This window comes from Colobus angolensis, unplaced genomic scaffold (genome assembly GCF_000951035.1).
Source record: "Colobus angolensis palliatus isolate OR3802 unplaced genomic scaffold, Cang.pa_1.0 Scaffold344, whole genome shotgun sequence".
NCBI lineage: Eukaryota > Metazoa > Chordata > Mammalia > Primates > Cercopithecidae > Colobus > Colobus angolensis.
Window position 1 is genome coordinate 2,421,274 of NW_012116755.1, and position 21,715 is coordinate 2,442,988.

Genomic DNA, 21,715 nt, shown 5'->3' on the forward strand with positions numbered 1-21,715 from the left:
GCAGCACATTTCATGGATATGAATTAAGAGGTACGTAGACTTCAGGTTAAATCACACTGAATCTTATCAGGACAAAGTTATTCCTTTTTCAATTCTCTTTCAATCCTAATATATCAAAATGAAAGTCTCCAGTTGGTGGTAATATATTTTAGCACCTCTTTAATACCTAAGTTTAGAAAACACTGAATTCAGCTTATTAGCACTAACTAGCCACAACCAGCGGGGTGCAGGGTGGGAGTGGCATCTCGAGAACACAGTAGGTAGTAGCAGCAGGAGACTGACCTTGGCCTCCTGTGGCCTGGGGCCCAGGTGAGGCTGGTGACGGTGCAGGGCTGGGCTCTCCCTGGCTAGTGCCTGAGCCAGTGCTATCAGGGGAGCCAGGGCCTTCACTGAGCTTCTGGAAACAGGCTCGGCAGCAACGCTCCTTTTTGCCACTGTGCTTGCTCAGGACGTAGTTGTTGCAGCAGTAGTAACAGAAGATGCGGCCACATATCCTGGGAACAAAACAAGCCCAGGCTGTGAGGATGATACACTATGATCTTGTGTGATCTGCTCAGCACCCAAACTGGGCTCTGGATGCCATGTGACTCTCATCAGACCTAGCTCTGCCCCCACGTTAGGATGTGGCCATGAGCTCATTTCACAGGATTCCAACAAAGCCTTCTTGTCAGCTTGGTGAAAGCATGGTTTACTTCCTAAGGTCCTGGGAGGCAGGGAGATAAAGTATGGCTGAGCCCACCTTCCCTGGCACCAAGCTGTAGGTATGCCTCCCATATTTCAGAAGCTAAGGCTCTAAGAGACCACAGACCTTCCCAGCTATGCTGATTATTCTGCACCTGCCCCCAGCCCAGCCCGAGATTCATCTTTATCCATCCTTCTCTGGCCTTTGTGTCCCTGGCACTGCCTGTGTTCCTCTAGTGAGGTTTCAGGCCAGCTCTTGCTGGCCTCCAGTAATGCTGCGCCCCTCTGGTCCCTACAGGAATGGTAGAAGAACTGCTAGTCTCTGGGTATGCCCCATCCCTGTGGGGATCCCTAACTCCATCCACATTTCTGTATTCTTTCTTTCAGGGAGCCCTGAGTGTCTTGTTAGGATCCCAACTAATACACCTTCCTCACCTGGTTCCCTTAAAGCCAAAATGCAATGTGCTCTTCCTAAACAGTCAGCCATGGTGCCATCACCTATCACAGAGTCCTCTTTCGGAGCTCTCTGCTCTGGTTCTGGGCCCCACCAGGGTGTTGGTGCCAACCCAGGAGCCCCCTGCTGACCTGCAGTGGTGCCGCCGCATCATCCAGCTGAACTCCCGCTTGCAGTCGAGGCAGTGGTTTGCCTCCGTGTCTCCGAGCCACCTGTCCTCAGCACTGAGCTTCTGCTGGAATTCCAGGGCATCTGACTTCTGCCAGAGAGCATCCTTGTCCCTGGGACGAAACCACATTGGAAGAAAAGAAGAGAGAATCCATGAAAACAATAGGATGATCCTTGCTTCATTTCAAAAGACTGGTATCAAATTTCCTAAGTCATAGAAAGAAAATTCACTTTCACCTTGGAAATATGCCCCAGCCCACGCTAGGTCTCCTCCATCTCCCCCGACATGCAGACTTAACTGACACCACATGTGTGAGAACACACGGGAGGCAAAAGATGTACAACAGAAGGCACTGTCAACTGCAAAGAGCTACCAGCACCAACGAAGGCCACCACTCAGGCACCTAAACAACAGTGCTGGGGACCACTGGGAGTTTAAGCTAAAACATGCCGCCATGCTGACTGTCTACGTGCAGTAAGCCCAAGGACCATGACCGTACTCCCCACCTGAATCTTAATGTGCTTGGGGCCCTTTATGTTTCTATGGTTGATCCAAGTAACAATTAATCAGTGGAGAAGATCAAAGATTTCCTAGCGTGAAAATCTGATCAGATGTTAGCCTCCTCTGCCCCTCACAGAGATGGTAAGGTCACTCCAGAAGCCAGACTGAAAGAAGTGTGAGGCTTTCCAGAAAGGTCTGGCAGTGTCAGAATGTGCCTGATGAACTGGGGGTGGGGGATGTGAACAGAGGCTTCCTCAGGGACACTAATGAGCATTTTCAGGCTTGATGGTTTCTGACATGGGAAGTTTAGTTCTTTCTCATATGAAGCCCCAGTCAGCATCCTCAGGGCTAATGCAGCTCTAACAGCTCCTCAGCCACCAGTAATGTGACACCTGAGCCACTCAGGTCCTGAGAGACATAGGCTCCATCACTGACCGGGAACTCCCAATCAACCCCAGATCTTTTTCCTTAAATAAAAAAGCTTGAACATGGGCTTGACTGGCTTTTTCAAGGCCACTTGAAATTGTCAGGAAGCAGGAAGACTCATTCTCTGAAGCAGCCTCATTCTCTAGGCTGGTCCATCCACACTTTGGGAATGTGGAATGCTGCCAGGAGCTGGTATTTTCCATCACACCCCTCAGGTCACAAATACCCTGAGTTCTAACTCTGTATATTGATGATAAGAAGGCAGAGTTTTTAAACTTTCAAATTGGTTGTAATTTTAATATCACTGTTTTATAACACTTAATAAATTAGCGTATCTAGGCTTTGCTGATCCATGGTGCTGCTAACATCACAAAAAGAGGGCTAATTAGATTGTATGTGCCTCTTGAAATAAAGATCCCAAACTACAAACCAATTCTATGAAGGCTTCTTGCTAAAATTTTGAACCTGAGTCTAAGCAAGCTGCCAGTAGAATGATGGTTCTCAGCTCTGGCTCACTGGTGTCTGAGTCTCACTCTCAGAAATTCCAATTCAGTTAGTCTGGGTGGGGCCTGGACATGGGCATTTTAAAATTACTTCCCTAGTGATTCTAATATGTAGCCAGGATTGAGAACCACTGCAATAGTTCTATCTATGGACTCACAGGAAATGCAAGGGATGGATCATCATGTTAAATGACACCAGGAGGATGCAATTGGCAAAAGTAGAGAGATGATAGGGAAACACATTGACTAAAAGGGATGTAAGAGACAAATCAATTGCAACAGATGAATCTAATTTAGATCCTGATTAGAACAACCTGAAAAAATTCTAAGGCAATCGGAAAAATTTGAAACTGACTAGACACTTGATGATATTAAGAAACTATACTTCATTTCTTAAGGTATAATAAGGACACTGTGGTTGTTTAAAATGGAGGGTTCTGGGCCAGGCTTGGTGGCTCATGCCTGTAATCCCAGTACTTGGGAGTCTGAGGCAGGCAAATCACTTGAGGCCAGGAATTCAGGACCAGCCTGGCCAACATGGTGAAACCCTGTTTCTACTAAAAATATAAAAATTAGCTGGGAGTGGTGATGTGTGCATGTAATCCCAGCTACTCAGGTGGCTGAGGCACAAGAATCGCTTGAACCCAGAAGGCAGAGGTCGCAGTGAGCCAAGATCACGCCACTGCACTCAAGCCTGGGCAACAGAGTGAGATTCTGCCTCAAAAAAGAAAAAAAAAATTCAAAAAATACAAAATAAAAGAGTCCTTACCCTGGAGAGGTACATACTGAAATATTTATGGATGAAATGATATGTGTGGGATTTGCTTCAAAATCTGGGAAGGTGGGTAAACAGGTGGGTCTACAGATCAATCAAGACTGGCCCTGAACTGAACAGTTGAAGCCGGGTGACAGGTTGGCCCTGAGCTGAACACTGCTGAAGCTGGGAGGTGTATTACATGATTCCATTTTTGTACATTTGAAAATTTCCGGCCGGGCGCGGTGGCTCAAGCCTGTAATCCCAGCACTTTGGGAGGCCGAGACGGGCGAATCACAAGGTCAGGAGTTCGAGACCATCCTGGCTAACACGGTGAAACCCCGTCTCTACTAAAAAATACAAAAAAAAAAAAACTAGCTGGGCGAGGTGGCGGGCGCCTGTAGTCCCAGCTACTCCGGAGGCTGAGGCAGGAGAATGGCGTAAACCCGGGAGGCGGAGCTTGCAGTGAGCTGAGATCCGGCCACTGCACTCCAGTCCGGGCGACAGAGCGAGACTCCGTCTCAAAAAAAAAAAGAAAATTTCCATAAGGAAAAGTTAAAATAAGTTTTGAATGACTTGTCAGGATTAAAAAATCGGGACACTTCACATTAAAATCCAGGTTTCCACCTTCTCTTGAGAAGAAAGGTGGTCTAGCAGTTCTGGGCCAAGACTGATGTGGCAGAAGTAGAGCCCAACTGTGTCCCCAGTTTCTCACAGTCCCCTCCTGACCCAGCTCCCACTTATATCAGCTGCCTGGTACCTGCAGGCACTGGAGTTTGGGACTCTAGTAATGGGGAAAGTGAGATGGAGGAGGAGAGAGGGGCTCTTGAGAGAGGGGCAAGATAATGGGGAAATTTCTGAAGTATGCTTTCAAGAACAGCTGCATTTCTTTAGAGAAAAACCCAAGTGTGGGGAAAACCGCAGCTGCTGGTTTGACACAGCACTCACCTGAGCAGCTCTATCAGCCGCTCCTCGAGATACTTCTTGGTTCTGTTGAGGTCATCCAGGTCAGCAAGCATCTTCTGGTCACTCCTCTCGCGGTTTGTCACCTCCTCGCAGAGTTTGTTGTAATACTCTTGGATTTTTGTTGCGGCTTTTTCGAGTTCCTTCTGGGTCCTGGGGGAGGAGTGGTAAGTTTTCTTGATAAGCCAGAACTTCCAGCTGTCCCAGGCCTGTGGGCTCACCCAGGACTCTAATGAGGGGTGCTACTGCCCCCGCCATGAAGGAGCCCCTTGGTACTGCTCACAGGTATCTGCTCACAGGTTATGCAGTTCCCTAGCTTTTGAGGGGAACCCCCACATACAAAGGGGTATCCTTGGAGGGAGAGGAGGCCGACCCCAGGTTGCCAGAAGCACCCTAAGTGAATAGAACTCTGCACCCCTTGGCTCCTGGACAGGGGCTGGGCTTGCAAGAGAAGCCTGATAGACAAGGCTCATGGGCTGGTGATGGGGAGGATGAGCAGGAGGAGAAAGGAGTCAGGACAGGCAGGACTGAGGTGTAGTTTCCTGGAGGTGGCCACACCGAGAAGGGCCTGTCTTCCTTATGTCCCTGGGACTCTACACATGGGGCATGGTGCTGGGCCCACAGCAGGTGCTCAGTCTTAATCTGCACTGCCAGCTATTCTACCTGATAGCCCCCCTGAGGCCCAAGGCATTCCGTTTTGGGTGCTGCAGGGTGTCTCAGTCTTCAGCAGAGGAAGCTGGCTGAATCTTGCTGTCTTCCTCACCCCACCCACTCCATTTTTAATGCAGCTATCTCCTAAGGCAGTAGTTTTCCAAGGATGGTCCAGTGGGACATAATAAAAGCTTCATTAAACAGAGGGTTCTGCAGAGAGACTGATTAATTTATACCTTCCACATCTAGTATAAAGTTGCCAGGAAGTTGTTTACTAGACCCTGTCCACCAAAATGGGCTTATAGGTGCACCCACACACACAGGTGGTGTACGTGTATGCATGCACACACATACACTGAATAAAATAAGTTGGCAGATAGACTGTGCAGCTTGGAACAACTGAAACAAATCCTCTGAGATGTTACAAATAACCACTGTTATATCATGTTTTCATGCCACCAACTCAGGCTCTGTTTAAATTGTCATATGAACATGACTTAACTAAGGGCAGCCAGTGCCCTATAGGATCTGAACACTGGAAGGGTAAGATGAAAGGAAATGTATGTGTAGGTTACTGAATGTCAAAGATATCCTGGATGTCCCACTAAGCCGAAGCCCAGGCCTAGAAGGCAGGTGTTGGGAAGAGGTAATAGATAAATAGAAAAGTTAGAGACTTGGGACAATTTGGTGTGCTTATCTTTGCTGGTGGCACACACGCAGTTGGATTCTGGCAACTCCTCCTTTCTGCTACACCTTTTAAAAATTAGGTCTTCCTCCCTGTTACACCTTTTCTTAATCAGGTCCTGGCTCAACTAGCTGGGTCCCATGACCGCATGGTGGACCTAGGCTCACAGCTCCACATGGCCCCAAGTCTGAAAATGAGGGGGTCAAGGAGGCCTTGGGATGGCAGCGTGATCTGCTCTCCACAGATATGCCATCAGAGAGTCTGCACAAAGACAGGCTGATCCTGGTCCTTGGCACACTCATCTTCCTCATCCATAAAATGGGGATAGATGATAACACCTTCCTCACAGGACTGTTAGGAGGATTACATGGGTAAATGTATGCAAAGTAGTCAAAACAGAGCCTGCCACGTTTTCAGCATTTATTTAAATATATGCTATTACTATTACCATTATTATTATGATCTAACTTTTATTTCATTTTAGTTTTTCCAAAGCTTGCAGTTACTCAAGTATGCACTGCCAGAGAGAAGCAAATCGAGTTAAGAGAAAGGTGCTTTAGCCGTGTATAGGTTGGGATGGGCAGGCAGCCAGGTTCTCTGTGGCATGCTTCCAGCACAAGCACTTTCTGAGTTTGTGGCTTTTCTTGCAAAAGGACTTCCTAAACCTAACATGAGTGACTGACTTTCTAAATGACGAGACCAAACACTCCTTCCCTGAAGACTACCGACAGCTGCGTAGGTGGACTGTGACTAACCTTTCTAGGTCTTCACGTAAGGCAGCCCCCTCCTTGTCCTTCCTCAGCATGGCCGCCTGGCACTCTGCAAGATGGTTGCTGGTGCAGCTCAGCTTCTCTCCCATGTCTGCTTGGGTGGCCTGGCACAGGACATCAGGGAGAAGACACTCAGCTTGCAGAAGCCCATGCAATGTACCATAAAGTGGCTGGTGTGCCATCCACCCCATCTGGCTGGGTCACTTCTAAATGGAGGGCTGTTTTCTATTAAGCTCAAGAGGCCATGAATCTCTGCTCTATATTTGTGGGGCCTCAACTGCAACTAGTTAAGGTGGTTGGCAAGCGGCAGGTACCAGAATTCCCAGGGTGACACTGAAGGTAAGGATGGCAGGGAGCAGGATTCACTTGGACAAGTCACTGCTCTGAAGACTGTGAGACCAGTGCCACCCCTGCTCCTGCCCATTTTAGAATCACTGGCTGATGATCACCCACAGAGATGGCCAAACAGGACACTTATTTCCTTTCTGCATTTGGCAGCACCAGCCAGGTGTCCAGGGAATGGATGGAGGGGGTCAGGGTACAAACTGAGGGTGTCTACAAAGGTAAACTGAGGACGGCTTCAGCTTGGGAATCTGGAGGCATGCAGGGAGCCCTCTTAAATGATCCAGTCAGGCCGGGCGCGGTGGCTCAAGCCTGTAATCCCAGCACTTTGGGAGGCCGAGACGGGCGGATCACGAGGTCAGGAGATCGAGACCATCCTGGCTAACACGGTGAAACCCCGTCTCTACTAAAAATACAAAAAAAACTAGCCGGACGAGGTGGCGGGCACCTGTAGTCCCAGCTACTCGGGAGGCTGAGGCAGGAGAATGGCGTAAACCCGGGAGGCGGAGCTTGCAGTGAGCTGAGATCAGGCCACTGCACTCCAGTCCGGTCGACAGAGCGAGACTCCGCCTCAAAAAAAAAAAAAATGCTCCAGTCAAAACCACACCAGATGCCCTCTCCCTGAGAGGTCCACACCACCAGAGCCTACCTTCAGCTTCCCCACAGCTTCCTCGGCAGCCTGCAGCTGCCGGCCTTGCTCCTCAAGCTGGCCCCTGAGGCTCCTGGACTCCTCGCCAGCATTCTAGAGAGGATAAGAAAGGGATCATAAATGTAGGGTCATTGCTCTGAGTATCCCTCAGCCCCATCACCCAAATAGATAAAACCAAGCTGCCTTTCTCTTTTTCCCTGCAAACTGGCTCCTCAATGAGCTTTGGGCTTATTAATAGTGAAATACTTTCAAGCTTACTAAGAAAAGAGACTTAGCCTGGTCCCCAAACTTAGAACTTAATTTCTGCAAGGGAAAAGGTTGGCTATGAGCCACATGGAGTTTCACGGGGTGGGATGGCACTGGGTGGGGAGGCACATCTGTGGCAGTGCAGTGGAGCTGCCTCAGAGAGAAGTGTTAGGAGTAGCCTGAGAGTGCACAGACCTTGATGCAGACAGACTAGTGACAAGCCCTGGAAATCAAAGCCCCAGGCCATTCTGCCGCGTCTTCAATCTAAACAGTCCTTAACCCTTCATCTTTGTGCACTAGCAAAGAGACATATTAACTGCTCATCTCATTAACTTGTCTGTCCCAAGGGCCTTGTAAAAACGAAATAAGCTGGTTCCCTACCCTGTATCTGCTGTCAGGAGAGCACCTGATGGGGTTGGTTATTCATTAAGAACCCAGAGCTAGGACGTGAGGCAGCTGTGAACTGCTAGCGCTCAGAAGGGGTTTTAGAGGCCAAGTCAGTGTTCTCGCACTCACATGCCCAGGGCGGGGTGGGGGGCTGGGCAAGTACAAAAACCAGTGTAAGGAAAAGTTCAGAGGATGTGTGCCTCCTTTAAAGTGGGCAGATGCCCTCAGGTTCCTGCTGACTGCTGCCACGGGGAGGGGGCAGGGTGAGGACGCAGGCTTTCGGATCTTCTGAGGTTTCAAAAGAAGCCCTCAAACTGTATTTGTAAACACCCTGCTCTTTCAATGTTGGCTACTAATTTTAAAAACTTCTGTGTGGGCTAATCTGGTTTGCAGTGGTCTTGAGTTTAGACTTCTGGGCTAAGGTATCACTCCAAATGTTCTGGCCCTAACATGTTCCTGCAGAGAGAAAGATGCTACTGTGAGCTGTGACAGCAGGACAGGGCCACAAGGTGTTTGCTTGCACCCACAGTACATTCTCCAGCTCTCACCTGCCTCACGGCTGAAGGTGCATCCTCCCATGGACCCACCAAGCCTGCCCAGGGAGATGGGTAGAGCCCAAGTGGTTGAAGCTAGGATTACCTTAAGTCTGCTCTGGTAGTCCATGATTTCAGCGCTCAGCTGGAACTTGAGGGTGTCGAGCTCCTGGTGTGCAGCCTCTTGGAGGCTCTGGGCCCGCTGCTCGGCCTGGGTGAGCTGGGCCTGCAGGCCAGGCAGTGAGTCGGCTGCTGCTTGGGCCACCTTCAGCTTCTCCTGCAAGCTCTCCTTCTCTTGCTGCAGTCCAGCTACTTGGCGTTCCAGGCCCTCTCGCTCCCTTGAGGCTGCCTCTTTGGCATCCTGGAGTTCCTGGACAGCAGAGGCCAGTGCCTTCTCCACTTGCTCCTTTTCCATGGTCAGTGTGCAAACCTGGATGCCCAGCTCGGCTGTGTCCGTGTTGGCCCGGTGCAGCTGCTCCTGCAGCTCAGCGTGCTCCAGGTGTGCTTCCTCGGAGCTGCATTTGGCCTGGGACAACTCCTCCTGCAGGGCCCGCAGCTCCTCCTCCCTCTGCTGGGCCTCACTGGTCCTCTCCTCCTGCAGCGCCCCTTCACGCTCTGAGCACTGCAGCAGCTCCTGGACATGGGCTCTGTTAAGGGCTTCATTCTGCTCCTTCAGCTGCTGCACAAGGGTCTTGTGCTCCCTCAGGACTGCCTCAGCCATGCTTAGCTGGCTCTGCATCTTGTCCTGGTCATCCAGAGCTGCCCGCATCTTGGCCTGGAGGTCCACCACCTGAGCCTGCAGCCGTTGGGCCTCCCCTTGATGGACTTCCAGCTGTGCCTGAGACAGGGCCAGCTGGGCAGCCAGCTCACGGGCTTCATCGTCAGGGGGTGGGCCAACTCCCTGTTGGCCTTTCTCTGCGGTGAGGACTTCAATCAGCTGGGTCTGCTGCTGGCACTGGCTCTCGAGAGCCCTAAGCTCTCTGTGCCGGGCCTCTGCCAGTTGACGGCACTGCTCCACCTCCTCCCGCAGCTGCTGGCACTCATCCTCCTTGCTCTGCAGAGTGGCCTCCTTCTCAGCCACCTTGGCTTTCATGGCCTCCTTGGCCTTCCTTACAGCCAGCAAGCTTGCCTCCATCTGGTCGCCCAAGTGCCGGATGCTGGCCTGCTCGGCCTCCAGGGAGGCCAAGGAGCCCTGGATGGCTGCTTCCCGCTGCTGCAAAGCCTGGTAATCGGCCTGCAGGGCTTGCAGCTTGCCCTCCAGGAGCTGGTTACGCCCGACCACATTCTGCAGCTCCTTCTCCAGTTCCCTGTTGGCCTGCCGGAGCTCTTCCTCCTGGCTGCCCTCCTGCACCTTGGTATCATCTAACTGTGCCTCCTGTGGGCCCCTCTGCTCCTCCTCTGGCTTCCCACAGGCCTCTTGCAGACTGGAGTTCACAGGGACCAGGGCCTCATTCTTTCCACCTGCCACTGGCAGTTCTGGGCTGGGCTGCCCAGCAAGCCGCTCAAGTGCACCCACCTTCTGGCTGAGGTGGTCTTTGTCCTGGATGAGCTGCTTCTTCTGCTCCTCCAGGTCACTCACATGTTGGCTCACCTGTGCCAGCTGGGTCTCTAGGAACTGCAGCTGCCGGGTCAGGGACCTGACCTCCTGCTCCAGCAGCTCCTTTTCCTCCTGTTGCTGTTTTTTCTCCCGCCTCAACTCTGCTAGCTCCTGCTCCCGGGAGCTCGAGTGCACCAGCAACTCCTGTAGCCGTCGCCAGAGCTGGTCTGCCTCCTGTCCCTTCCCAGACAACTCCTCCTGGAGTGGGGCCATCTCCTTCACCAGGTGCTCCAGGCTGGCCCAGGCATCCTCTTTCAGCTGCAGCTCCTTGACCAGCTGCTCCAGCTGGGCACTCTGCTGTCTGTTGACCTCCTCGACCTTGGTTCTCTCCCTTTCTAGGGTTCGAAGCTTCTCCCCTAGCTCCTGAATCTCCTGGGCCGCATCACTGGGAATAGGTTCTTGCTGGCCCTTTGTGTCTGGTGCTGTATCTGCCTTCTGCTGAGCCATGACTAGCCAGTCTGGGATGCTGGCTAAATGCTGGTTCTTCTTGCCCAGTGGGTCCCATGTGGCCTTAAGCTCCTGTGCCAAGGGCTGTAGCATGGACTCCAGCTGCCGCAGGGCTGTGTGGTAGTCCTCCTCCTTTTCTGCTGCTCCTAGCTCCAGGGCCTGTAGGCATGTCTGCAGCTCCTTCACAGTGTTCTGGGTGGCCTGGGTGACCTCCCACTGCTTCTGGAGCTCAGCCACCAAGCAAGTGAGGCGAACGTTGTCCTCTGCTGCAGTGCGCCCCCTCTCCCTCTCTGTCTGCAGTTGCTCCCCTTGCAGGCTGACAGCTGCCCTCAGCTCCTGGTTCTCTCTGTCCAGCTGCTGTATGCGCTCCTGTAGCTGCTTCTCCCGCACCTCCAACTGGTCCAGCTCTAGTCGCATCTCATCAAAGCCCTCCAATGCCTCGTTGTTTAGGGGGCTGTTCAGGTCAAAGTTGGACACCATCTCTTGAGTCTGGGAAGAAAAACACAAAAGACAAGTGGCTTCGGGATGAAGTTACAGGGCTACTCAGAAAAGCTTTAGAGTTTAATGAGAGCAGAGGTAAAAATACAGGCATTACTTGCCCTAAGGTTAGTCTAAAGAGCTATTCAAAAGACTAGAATCCCTTTGCTCAAAGCATCTGCCACACATTCAGCAGCACATTCCAAAGCCAGGAGGCCACCCATGTGAGCTCCACTGAGATACAGACTTGCTTTTCCCATCCAGCCTTCTTCAGCTTTTAATAGACGTTGTCTCTGAGATAAATTCGGTTATATCTAAGCTGTTGTTCACTCATTGTGCCACACCCATATCCGCAATTCCTGGCATGATTAAGCCACAAAATAAGGTAAAAGATTCATCTATTTTCTACTCTTAATGCTCCTTATATTGATCATTGTAATTTTTAAAATTGCTGATCAGTTTTCACAGAACTATATACAGCCGTGATAAATTCACATTTGTAAAAAAATTAACAAACTGCCCCTACCTACTAACATTGACGGAGCCCTTGCATATGTCAAGCCCTCATCTATGAACTAGAATGATTTTTATTATCCCCATCCTGTGGATGAGAGAGGTGAAGGTTAAGTAATTTCCCCTTGGTCATAGCTGGTAGGTGAGAGTCAGGATTTGACTCTGTCACTTTTAACCATGGTGCCAAACTGCTTCTTTTAAAATACTTTAAAATCATTTAAAAGAAATTCATTTTAAGAGAGCCTAGATTCCATTTGGTTGAAAAACCCAGACTCCAGGGAATAGTGGCTATAACTGAGTGGTTCTATTGCTCTGGTTGGAACAACAGGTATCTGAAAACATCACCCTTGAGTTGCTAGGGGCAAGGACATACCCTGGTAGAAGCTATAGTAAGATAATTCCCAGCCTTCCTGGCCTTACCTGTAGGTAGCTGCTCACCAAACTGCTCATGCTGGAGCTGCGGCTAGGGGGTTTCCACAGGTAAGCAGAAGAGCCAGTGGCCAGTGTCCTCCTGTGGGGCCACAAAGCAGACATACCTGTATTCAGAGCAGGAAACCTACATACATGGAGGCCTTGCTGGTCACCAGGCAACCAGGTGGTGGTAGGGGGCTGCCTTCCCAGGTAGAACGTAAGGAAGTCAAACCCAACAGATTCCACCAAAGAGCACAGCTACACTGGTCTGTAACAGATGAACTCCATGGCTAGCGTTTTACCATCATGGCTTTCCTCCCACTGCCAAAAAAGAATTATGTGAACATGTATTTACCGATATTTGGTTTAAATTTTTCTTGAGCTTTTGGTGCCTGCCTCAGTTTGTCTGCCAGTGAGGAATAAGCAGCAGTCAGCTTGGTAAATAAGAGTCACACTGTGCTTGGGGGCTCAGCTGCCGCTCTGTATGACACAGCAACAGTGTGGCTGGGAGGCAGCTTCTAGGTCACATAACCAGGCCGGTCAGTGCAGATACAGAACATTTCCCTCATCGCAGAAAGTTCCACTGAATGGCATTGCTTTAGAAATACAAAGGCTTGTGTGATAACTCTTGTTTAGCAGGAACCTAAACACATTTTTACTTCATCAGAATCATCTCCTAAATCTAAAATTATTGTGTTTTCAAACTTAGTCTCCACAACCCAGCCACTGCCCTTCACAGTGTCTTCCCTGAAGACAGTCACATAGGTACATAAGGAAACAGTGGGGATGCTCTTGGCAGCGCTGTAACTGGAAAAAGGGAGACCAAACAAATGGCTTATTCACCCAACAGAATTCTCTACACCATGGGTTAGCATTCTTTTTGTTTTGTTTGAAAAGGGCCAGATAGTAAATATTTTGGTCTTGTGGGCTATATGGTCTCTGTCACTCAACTGGCACGGTTAGCATAAAAGCAGCCATGGACAACAGGTGAATAAATGGGCGAAACTGTGTTCCACACAGCCCTGTGGGCTGTAGTTTGCCAACCCAACTCTATACTTACAGAACTCCATGTATAAACAGATACAAAATCTCAAAAACAAGGCAGAATGAAAAAAGCAGGTTGCAAAAGGAGAGCTATCACATGATTCAACATGTGTAAAATTTTAAAACATTTACAAAATAAAACTATATATATATATACTATATAAACTATTTATAAATACACAAGTAATAATGAAAGCATAAGATCTGGGCATGAAATGCATTGATTATAGGGCCACGATTACTTCTGAAAGGGGAACAAAGGAGAAAGGATGGCAATGGGGTGGGGCTTTAGCTGCTCTATAATATTTTATTTCTTAAAAAAAGTATCGGATGTAACCAAGTCTCCCCATAAGAGCCAGCTTGATAGGGGCTCCCACTGGGGTAATTGGATAAGTGGGATAATTTAAGCTTCAAAATAAATAATGACAGTGACAGAATGTAACCTATTGAATAAAGTAAGAATCCATGAGTCAATACTGCTATGAATGAATAAATGGGGAAAAAGAAAAAGATCTTCCTTACAGTAGAATACCAACTAATAATGGAGTTAGAAAATCACTCTGGTAATGATGATGGTAATAACTGCTTCAGGCAAGAATTATCAAATGGTATTAAAACTAATACAGGACAGATTTAAGAGAAAAAGGATAATAATGTAATTTCAACATGCCTTCCCATAAGATACATATGCATTACAAAGGAAGAAATAGTAACTTTTGGAGAAACTTGGCAAGCACCGCGTTACCCAAATGACCAGGATTAACCTCATTAGTAATGAAACAAATCGACACTGTGTGCCTCCAGATACAGTGTGCTGACAAGACAACAGCTGAGGTATTCCTGCCAAAAACACTTGACATAATCCAATAATGAGGAAACATCGGACAAACTCAAATTAAGGAACAATTTACAAAATAACTGGCCTGTATTTTCCAAAAATGTCAATGTTATGAAAGACAAAGACTGAAAAACGGTTCAAAATTAAAGGGGACTAGAGAGGGATAGCAATTAATGAATTAACAATATGTGATCTGGGATTGGGTCTTAGATTATGAGAGACATTAATGAGATAATTTGTAAAATTTAAATGAGATCTGTAGATTAGATAGCAGTATTGTATCAATGTTAATTTTCTGATTTTAATAACTGTACTGAGTTATATAACAGGATGTCCTTGATTTTAGGAAACGCATAATTAAGTACTTAAGAGAAAAGAAGATCAAGTCTGTAATTTACTCTCAAAAGGCTTAGGAAATAATTCAACATCTAAATAGAAAAAAATGATAAACAATTATAGTAAAATATCAACAACTAGGGAATCAGGGTGAAGGATAGATGAGTACTTTGTATTATTTTTGCAACTTTTCTGTATTTCTGAAATTATTTCAAAATGTAAAAGTTTTAAAAAGAATATCTGGGCCAGCCGTGGTGGCTCACGCCTGTAATCCCAGCAGTTTGGAATGCCAAGATAGGATTGTTTGAGCCCAGGAGTTCAAACCAGCCTGGGAAAGATGGCAAGACTCCGTCCCTACAAAAAATAAAAATAAAAAAAGAACACCTCAATATGGCAAAATGTAAGCTATTAAATCCTGGTGGTTTGCATGTGACTATCATATTCACCACTTTTCTCTATATGTGAAGTATTTCCTAATAAAAAATATGAATGTTAAATTTTAAAAGCCTTATAAACAGAAAGCAAAACAAAACAAAGAACGCTGGACTCGATTTTAACCTAAGTCAGGTGTCCCAGGCCTGCTGCCCACCAGCTGGGTGACTTTGTCAAGTCTCCTGATCCTCTGAACCTGTTCCTCACACCTCCTTCCTGGAGCTGATGTAAGGACTCTGGTGGTATGTGAGTGCCACACTGGTGTAAGACATGGCTGGCTTGATGGCCTCAGAAAATAAAGAAAGAAGAAACAAAAATGCAGCAACCTTTCCTGCAACCCTTATGTGGACGAGCTGTGGCTTTTACTTCCTCTCCTACTGCTTAGGAGCCTTCTGTAGTAACTCCATAAGAACAGGCAGGGGAAAAAGCCCCCTCCTCCCCCAATGCCTATAGCAACAAGTGCCTTAAAAAATTTTTAAAGCCTTGGCTTTTGCAGTATGCGTCTCCACTGACTCATGCCCTGGCCAATTAGGTTGGTTTAAGGTTGGAGCCTTCAGATGTTATTGTTAGTCATGATTTAACAAAGTCTGTAAAAGGAGCTGGAATAAGAGTTGAACAGTTTTATGTAATTTACTGAGCAAGCAAAATTGCTTTAAGTAGACTGGTGGCAATCTTCCAAACTTTCAATGTCTCTTCTCCTGTCTTTTAAACCAAGCAATCCTTCCAAGTACCTGGCAAATGTTGGCCAGGCAGCATCCAAGTCATAGCCCCTCGACGCCAGGTCAAACTGCACCTCAGTCAGCTCGTAGAGTTGGCCCACAATGTCCGAGCTCAGCTTTGGCTGCAGAAAGGGGCTTCTTGAGTAGTACCAGTCACTGCAGAAAAACATGTCAATTGTAAGAGTAATAAAGATAAAGAATGTGTGAATTTATTCAGTCCTCCCACTGTGGCTCTGCCTCATCGAATTCCAACTCAGGTTACTAAATTAAAAGACACAGGCATACAAACCAATTTCATTTTCATGGTAGAAGAACATAACTCTCAAATAAGCTTGCTCCTCTTCAAAGAAATTAGTGCAATGATCTGGATGCTTGTTCATTTATTACATACATCATATCTACTTCTCAAAAAGGATATGGGAACCTTAAATGTCAATTATTTGCCAAGGAAGGGCAATTGTAGGAGAAAGAAAGCTTATTTTTTGAAAGATAACTTTACTTTCTATTCCATTTTCAGAACTCAATATGGGACACTAAACTCAACTGCTAATTTCTGTCCAGATACCAATTTAAAAGCCAAGGAACAAATTATTCAGAAATGTTTCAGCACCATAAGACAGGTGAGAAAAAATAAAATAAATGTTATCTGCATTTTGAGGTAATGGTTGTTTCATTTCAGGCAAAGTAACAAGAATTTTAAAAAGATGCATCAGAACACAGTTACTCATGCCTATAATCCCAACACTTTGGGAAGCTAAGACAGGAGGATAGCTTGAGCCCAGGAGTTCGAGGCCAGGGTGGGCAATATGGCAAGATCCCATTTCTACCAAAAAAATAAAAAATTAGCTGAGCACGGTGGCATGCACCTGTAGTCCCAGCTTCTCAAGAGACTGAGGCAGGAGGATTGCTTGAACCCAGGAGGTAGAGGCTACAGTGAACCATGATTGTGCCACTGCACTCCAGCCTGTGTGACAGGTTAAGACCCTATTCCCCCTACCCCAACCCCCACCCAAAAAGAAAAAGATGGCTGGGCATAGTGCTTCACACCTGTAATTCTAGCACTTTGGGAGGCCTAGACAGGGGGTTCACTTGAGTCCAGGAATTTGAGGCCAGGCTGGGCAATATAGTGAGACCCTGTCTCTACAAAAAGTAAAAAATTAGCCAGGCACAGTGGTAAATGCCTATCCAGCTACTCAAAGGCTGAGGTAAGAAGATCACTTGAGCCCAGCAGCTTGAGGTTATAGTGTGCTATGATTGCGCCACTGCACTCCCGCGTGGCCAAAAAAGTGGGACATTATTGTCTGTGAACTGTGATTAAGTCAAGCTGTTTATGGCGATCTTCACCAAACATCTAAAACAAAATAACCTTCAAATCAAATATGCAAACTTTTTCAACTCACACCAATTCACAAGGCCTGTCACATGCATGAGAAATACGAGTACATCTCTTTTTTTTTTTTTTTTTTTTGAGGCGGTGTCTCGCTCTGTCGCCCGGACTGGAGTGCAGTGGCCAGATCTCAGCTCACTGCAAGCTCCACTTCCTGGGTTTACGCCGTTCTCCTGCCTCAGCCTCCCGAGTAGCTGGGACTACAGGCGCCCGCCACCTCGCCCGGCTAGTTTTTGTATTTTTAGTAGAGACGGGGTTTCACCGTGTTAGCCAGGATGGTCTCGATCTCCTGACCTCGTGATCCGCCCATCTCGGCCTCCCAAAGTGCTGGGATTACAGGCTTGAGCCACTGCACCCGGCCAAATACGAGTACATCTCTACACAAATCAATCTTTAAGTTGACATAATGAAACAAAAGGTTTTCCTTTGTAGTTTTTTTAGATTCAAAAAAAATTTGAATACTCCCAAAGGAAAGGGGCCAGGCAAGAGATGCTGGAAAATCCAAAGAGGTTTAGTTGACCGGTATCTGATTTGTAGCTTCTAAGCTGATACCCACTCTCCCCATTATAGACTCAATCCCTGCCCCTCTCCTCCCTTCTCTCTTCCCTGCTGAGGCTTCAGCACTACCTGCACAAAGGCTGACTGCACACCTGACCTGAGCTCTGCAGTGGCCCCCAGTCCTGGCTGCCCACCACAGTCTCCGGTGTGTTCACTCAGTATGCCAGGTGAGGACCCAGGCTCAGTAGTGTTAAAAACCCCACAGGTGATTCTGCTGAGAGGCCAAGGCTGTAACCTGTCTGTCCAGTAGCGCTGGCACCAAGGACATGCCGTCCACCAGGGAAATTGTCTGGTATCGGGAGTTAAGAGAACAACAGCTGAGGCCTAGAGAAAAGCATTAAGCCCCTCTAAGCCTCAGTAACCTATACAAACTCAGTGCTACCTGCCCACATGTGTCAAGGACTTTGGGAGGAGGGGTGGAAGACAATGACAGATGTGGAAGGAGTCTGTAGTTGTCACGAGGGACACAAATGAGCACTATGTTGCAGCTGTCATTATTATTAATGAACTTTAGTTCATTTCTGCATGGGATGGTGCTAAACCCCAGCCCTGTCCTGTATTTACCTGGTCACTTTGGTGTTCATGAAGCACTGCTGTAAGGTGTCTGCCAACCTCTGGTGCACCAAGGAGTAGCGAATAAATGCTCTTCCTTTCCCCAAGGATGTTCGGAGCTGGAGAAAGCAGATTACATAGAGCCAAAGAGCTGTTAGCCTAACTCCAAATACAGAGCTGGTCTCACAGATGGCTTGTGAAACACAGATACAGGGCAAAAAATGTCACCCAATTTTACCCTACACGTTGTCCTTCAAAGGACACAACACATTTGATAGTATCACTGCAGAGAGTAAGGCTTGAAGTGGGCGAACTACTTGCAGGCCTTCATCTGAGAAAAATCTGCAGACTCCAGCAAACATATCATGAAAGATATATTAACAAGAGGCTTCCAAACATCTGTGGATTCTGTTGGAATGTCACTTTCCCTCCTCTGCTCTATCAGAATCTCTGGGTTTGGAGTCAGATAGGAAACCAAATAAAACTCAGTTTTATATTAGAGTAAAACCTGGAGGTAGGTAAATGAAGGACTTCTCACACCACAAGTCAGCTTGAGGAGGAAGAGATGGTCTCAGCTCAGCTAATGCTGGTTTGTTTTTAAGGTGTGTGGGGAACAGGTGCAGGGGAAGGGCCTAAAGGCTTGGCAGAAACATGTGCAGAAGGATGAAGAGAGGGACAGGGGCAGAGGTGCGTGTGTGTGGCCATGTAACTACCTCATTTGTGTTCCATGAAACCATCAGTAAAATCTACAAGTCTGCTAACGCTTTCCTGGTTGGATTTCCTGTTCTTGATCAGATATGCCAAATCACTACATTGAATCAGAAGGAGCCCAGGGGTGAGACCAGGGGTGTCTCTAGGCAGCCCAGTCACACGGGGCTAAGGATAAAATGGATATGGGTCTGTCTCACAAGTTTGGCATGGATTGCATAGGAAGGCCCAGGTGTAGGTCTGTCTTCAAAACTTCTCCCCACAGAGCTTATACCTAAAAACCAATTCAGAGGAAGGGGAAGATGTGACTGGAACTGTTCTGAGGCTTAAATTCACACCACTCAAAAGCTTGTTGTGATGGAGATGGAACATGTTGGTCAGAGACTCTGCCATGAGGCTGCAAAGCAGGGCTCTGTCAGCTGGGAGCATACAATGGCCAAGGCAGATGGAATAAAAGGGACAGCCACAGAAGACACTTGGGCAAGTTTGCAAATTAGGATTCATATTCCTGATAGGTCAGCCCAGAAGCTCAAGAAAGTAGGCAGGAATTCAAAACCTCCTGACCTACCACATGTACCTGCTCTCTCAGGCTCTGGCTCTGGGTAGGGTAAGTTGGGACCAATACCCTCCCGACCCCTTCAAAGGTCAGAAATATTTACAGTGTGTATATGTGATGTGGGAAGGGGAGCAGTGGTTTGCCAAAGAGGATTCCTATAACCCATACTATTCAGATTTTAATTCCGACACTATATTGAGTCACTATCTGACTCTAGACCCCTGTATTTAATGCCAGTGCTTGAGGCTGTACCACATATTTCCTGACTCAATGGGGTAAACATCCCGGTGTATAGCACCTTTTAGCTCAGAGCTATATTTCTTCTTACTGCTGATTCAAGCAAATGATACCATATGAAGTAGTTTTAAACAACAAAAAGGTGTTGAATCTTTTTAACTAGAGAAGCTGTAAGACAATTCCCCATGTGTGTTTCGGGTGCAGCCAGGACACCTGGAAGTGAAGGCAGGCAGCAGTCTGGTTTATTGGCTTTACAAAAACCATCATGACATGTCTGCAGACAGACGATCTCAGCAGATTTGCGGGGGAGAATCTTGATGGTATATCCTGTCTAAATCACTTTTTTTTTCACTGACGACTGAGGTGAGAACAAAGTGTTTAGTGGTGATAACCAGGAAATTCAGGCAATTGGAAAGAGCTGAGCAAGGCATTGTGAAGTGAAGGGTGTCAATTATACAAACACACACCCTGCAGAATTTCATTAAGACCCTCACATCACAGCCCAGGTCTGTAAGCTCCCAAAGACAGGAGCTTGTCCTTATTTTTGGCAAACTTACCATTATACCAGCCTTTAGAATATCAAAACTTTTTAGTGGCAAACATTTGAGGCTATATTTTTAATCAGGCCCATTAACTGAATTATATATATATATGGAACTATTTGTTTTAAAAGGTATTTTTAGGGGGAAGGGAACAATAGTTCCTTTGTACTACAAATCAAAACGCTGCATGGCCTTTTTATGTTTTGAGATTATGGATCCGCTTTCATTACCTAATTCCTTAATTTTTTTAGCTTCTAATCAGAACCCACATACACTATCCCGAGAAGCAATACAATGGCAGCAAAGGACAGGGAATCTGCAGGGTACATGAGAGCTGATTCTGCTTTAAACCAGGCCATTGCGCCATGAGCCCGACGCCGAGCTACACCCTCATTACAGTGAAGCACAGTCCAAGCGGAGCCCATACTGAACCTCCAGAAATGGTTTCTTAGAACCTTCACCTGTTCTAGCCTAAAGAGCTGCCTCCTACCTCAAAGGGGTCAGAGGGGACCTACAAATGCTTCTTATCCATTAACTCTTACCCTCTCAGTTAAATACCCAGATGGCGACTTCATTATTAAAATTAACCAAGTATCTAGCAACTCACTTAGCCTAGGGATGTTCCAAGCCATTCCAACCCATGATGCCCCAGAGAGCAGTCTTCAATAGAGATGAAACAACTGGACCTTATGGGAAGTAGAGCCTATGCCAGCCACTAAAACACCAACATTCATGCAAGCAAGGAATGCTTTTTGCTTCTAGAAAGTCAGTTTCCAAGGCTTCAGACTGTCTAAAGATCTGTCTGCATTATGAGAAAAGAAGAAGAAACTAGCCAAAAAGTAGATGTGTTTTAGCAAGCATTTCATAATCCTGGGGAATGGGGATTAAAACTAAATTTATTTCCAGACTTCAATTGTCCAAAGTAATAAAGTCAAAGGCTTTATTTAGTTGCTCTGATGCAGTGGCTGAGGAATGAAGAGAGGGGAGTGACAAAGAGAACCCCTTTCACATTTATGATGCATTAAAATTAAAATACTGCTCTACCTCATGGACCCAAGTATCCCACCAGACCTCACCAGACTCATCCACACTAACATGGACATTGAAAAAACTCGCAGAACCAGCCCTTTAGAGCCAGGATCCTTCCTCATCGTCTCAGATGTCAGAGGGTGCAAAGGGTGGGAAATGTCCAGCTGTTGATGCCAGCGTATCTAACACCATCATTCTCTATAAGAAGAAAGTTATTCAGCTCCAGCTGGCATGGTTGGTGAGAAGCCCTTCCCAGAATACCTAAGGCTGTGGTATTTGTGGGCAGCCAGCCAAGCAGCAGGAGTGTTGACTTTAAAGTGACTTCACACTCTAATGAGGAGATACTGAAAAGAAAGAACAAATGTACAAACCTCCTGTCTCAAATTTAGGGGTTTACCTGCTCCCTGATATGCAAAGTTCTACACTCTTGGATGGACTAGGCTGATGAGAGAAAAGAAAGATTCTCTGAGGGTTGAGGGAGGAAAATAAACAGAGAGTAGAGTGTGAGTGTGTATGTGAAGTATGTGTGTGTGTTTGTTGTTCTGGAGTTTTGTAAAAGAGCAAAGCCATGGCATTTTGCTCTTGAGGGGCTCAGAATTGAATGTAGAAAGTTCACAT

At 47.1% G+C, this 21,715-nt stretch overlaps 1 protein-coding gene across 2 annotated transcripts in view; it reads right to left on the reverse strand.

Annotated features, from left to right (window-relative positions):
• Positions 1-21,715, reverse strand: part of FYCO1 (FYVE and coiled-coil domain containing 1) — a 79,434-nt gene that overhangs the window by 40,820 nt on the left and 16,899 nt on the right. For both annotated transcript variants that reach the window (XM_011952674.1, XM_011952672.1), the window contains exons 5-13: positions 18,038-18,144; positions 15,541-15,684; positions 12,169-12,259; positions 8,821-11,247; positions 7,549-7,641; positions 6,543-6,661; positions 4,437-4,604; positions 1,267-1,416; positions 283-494 (exon numbers count right to left, since the gene is read on the reverse strand). In XM_011952674.1, coding sequence (XP_011808064.1) covers positions 283-494; positions 1,267-1,416; positions 4,437-4,604; positions 6,543-6,661; positions 7,549-7,641; positions 8,821-11,247; positions 12,169-12,259; positions 15,541-15,684; positions 18,038-18,144 — 3,511 coding nt within the window. The remainder of the gene's footprint in view (positions 1-282; positions 495-1,266; positions 1,417-4,436; positions 4,605-6,542; positions 6,662-7,548; positions 7,642-8,820; positions 11,248-12,168; positions 12,260-15,540; positions 15,685-18,037; positions 18,145-21,715) is intronic.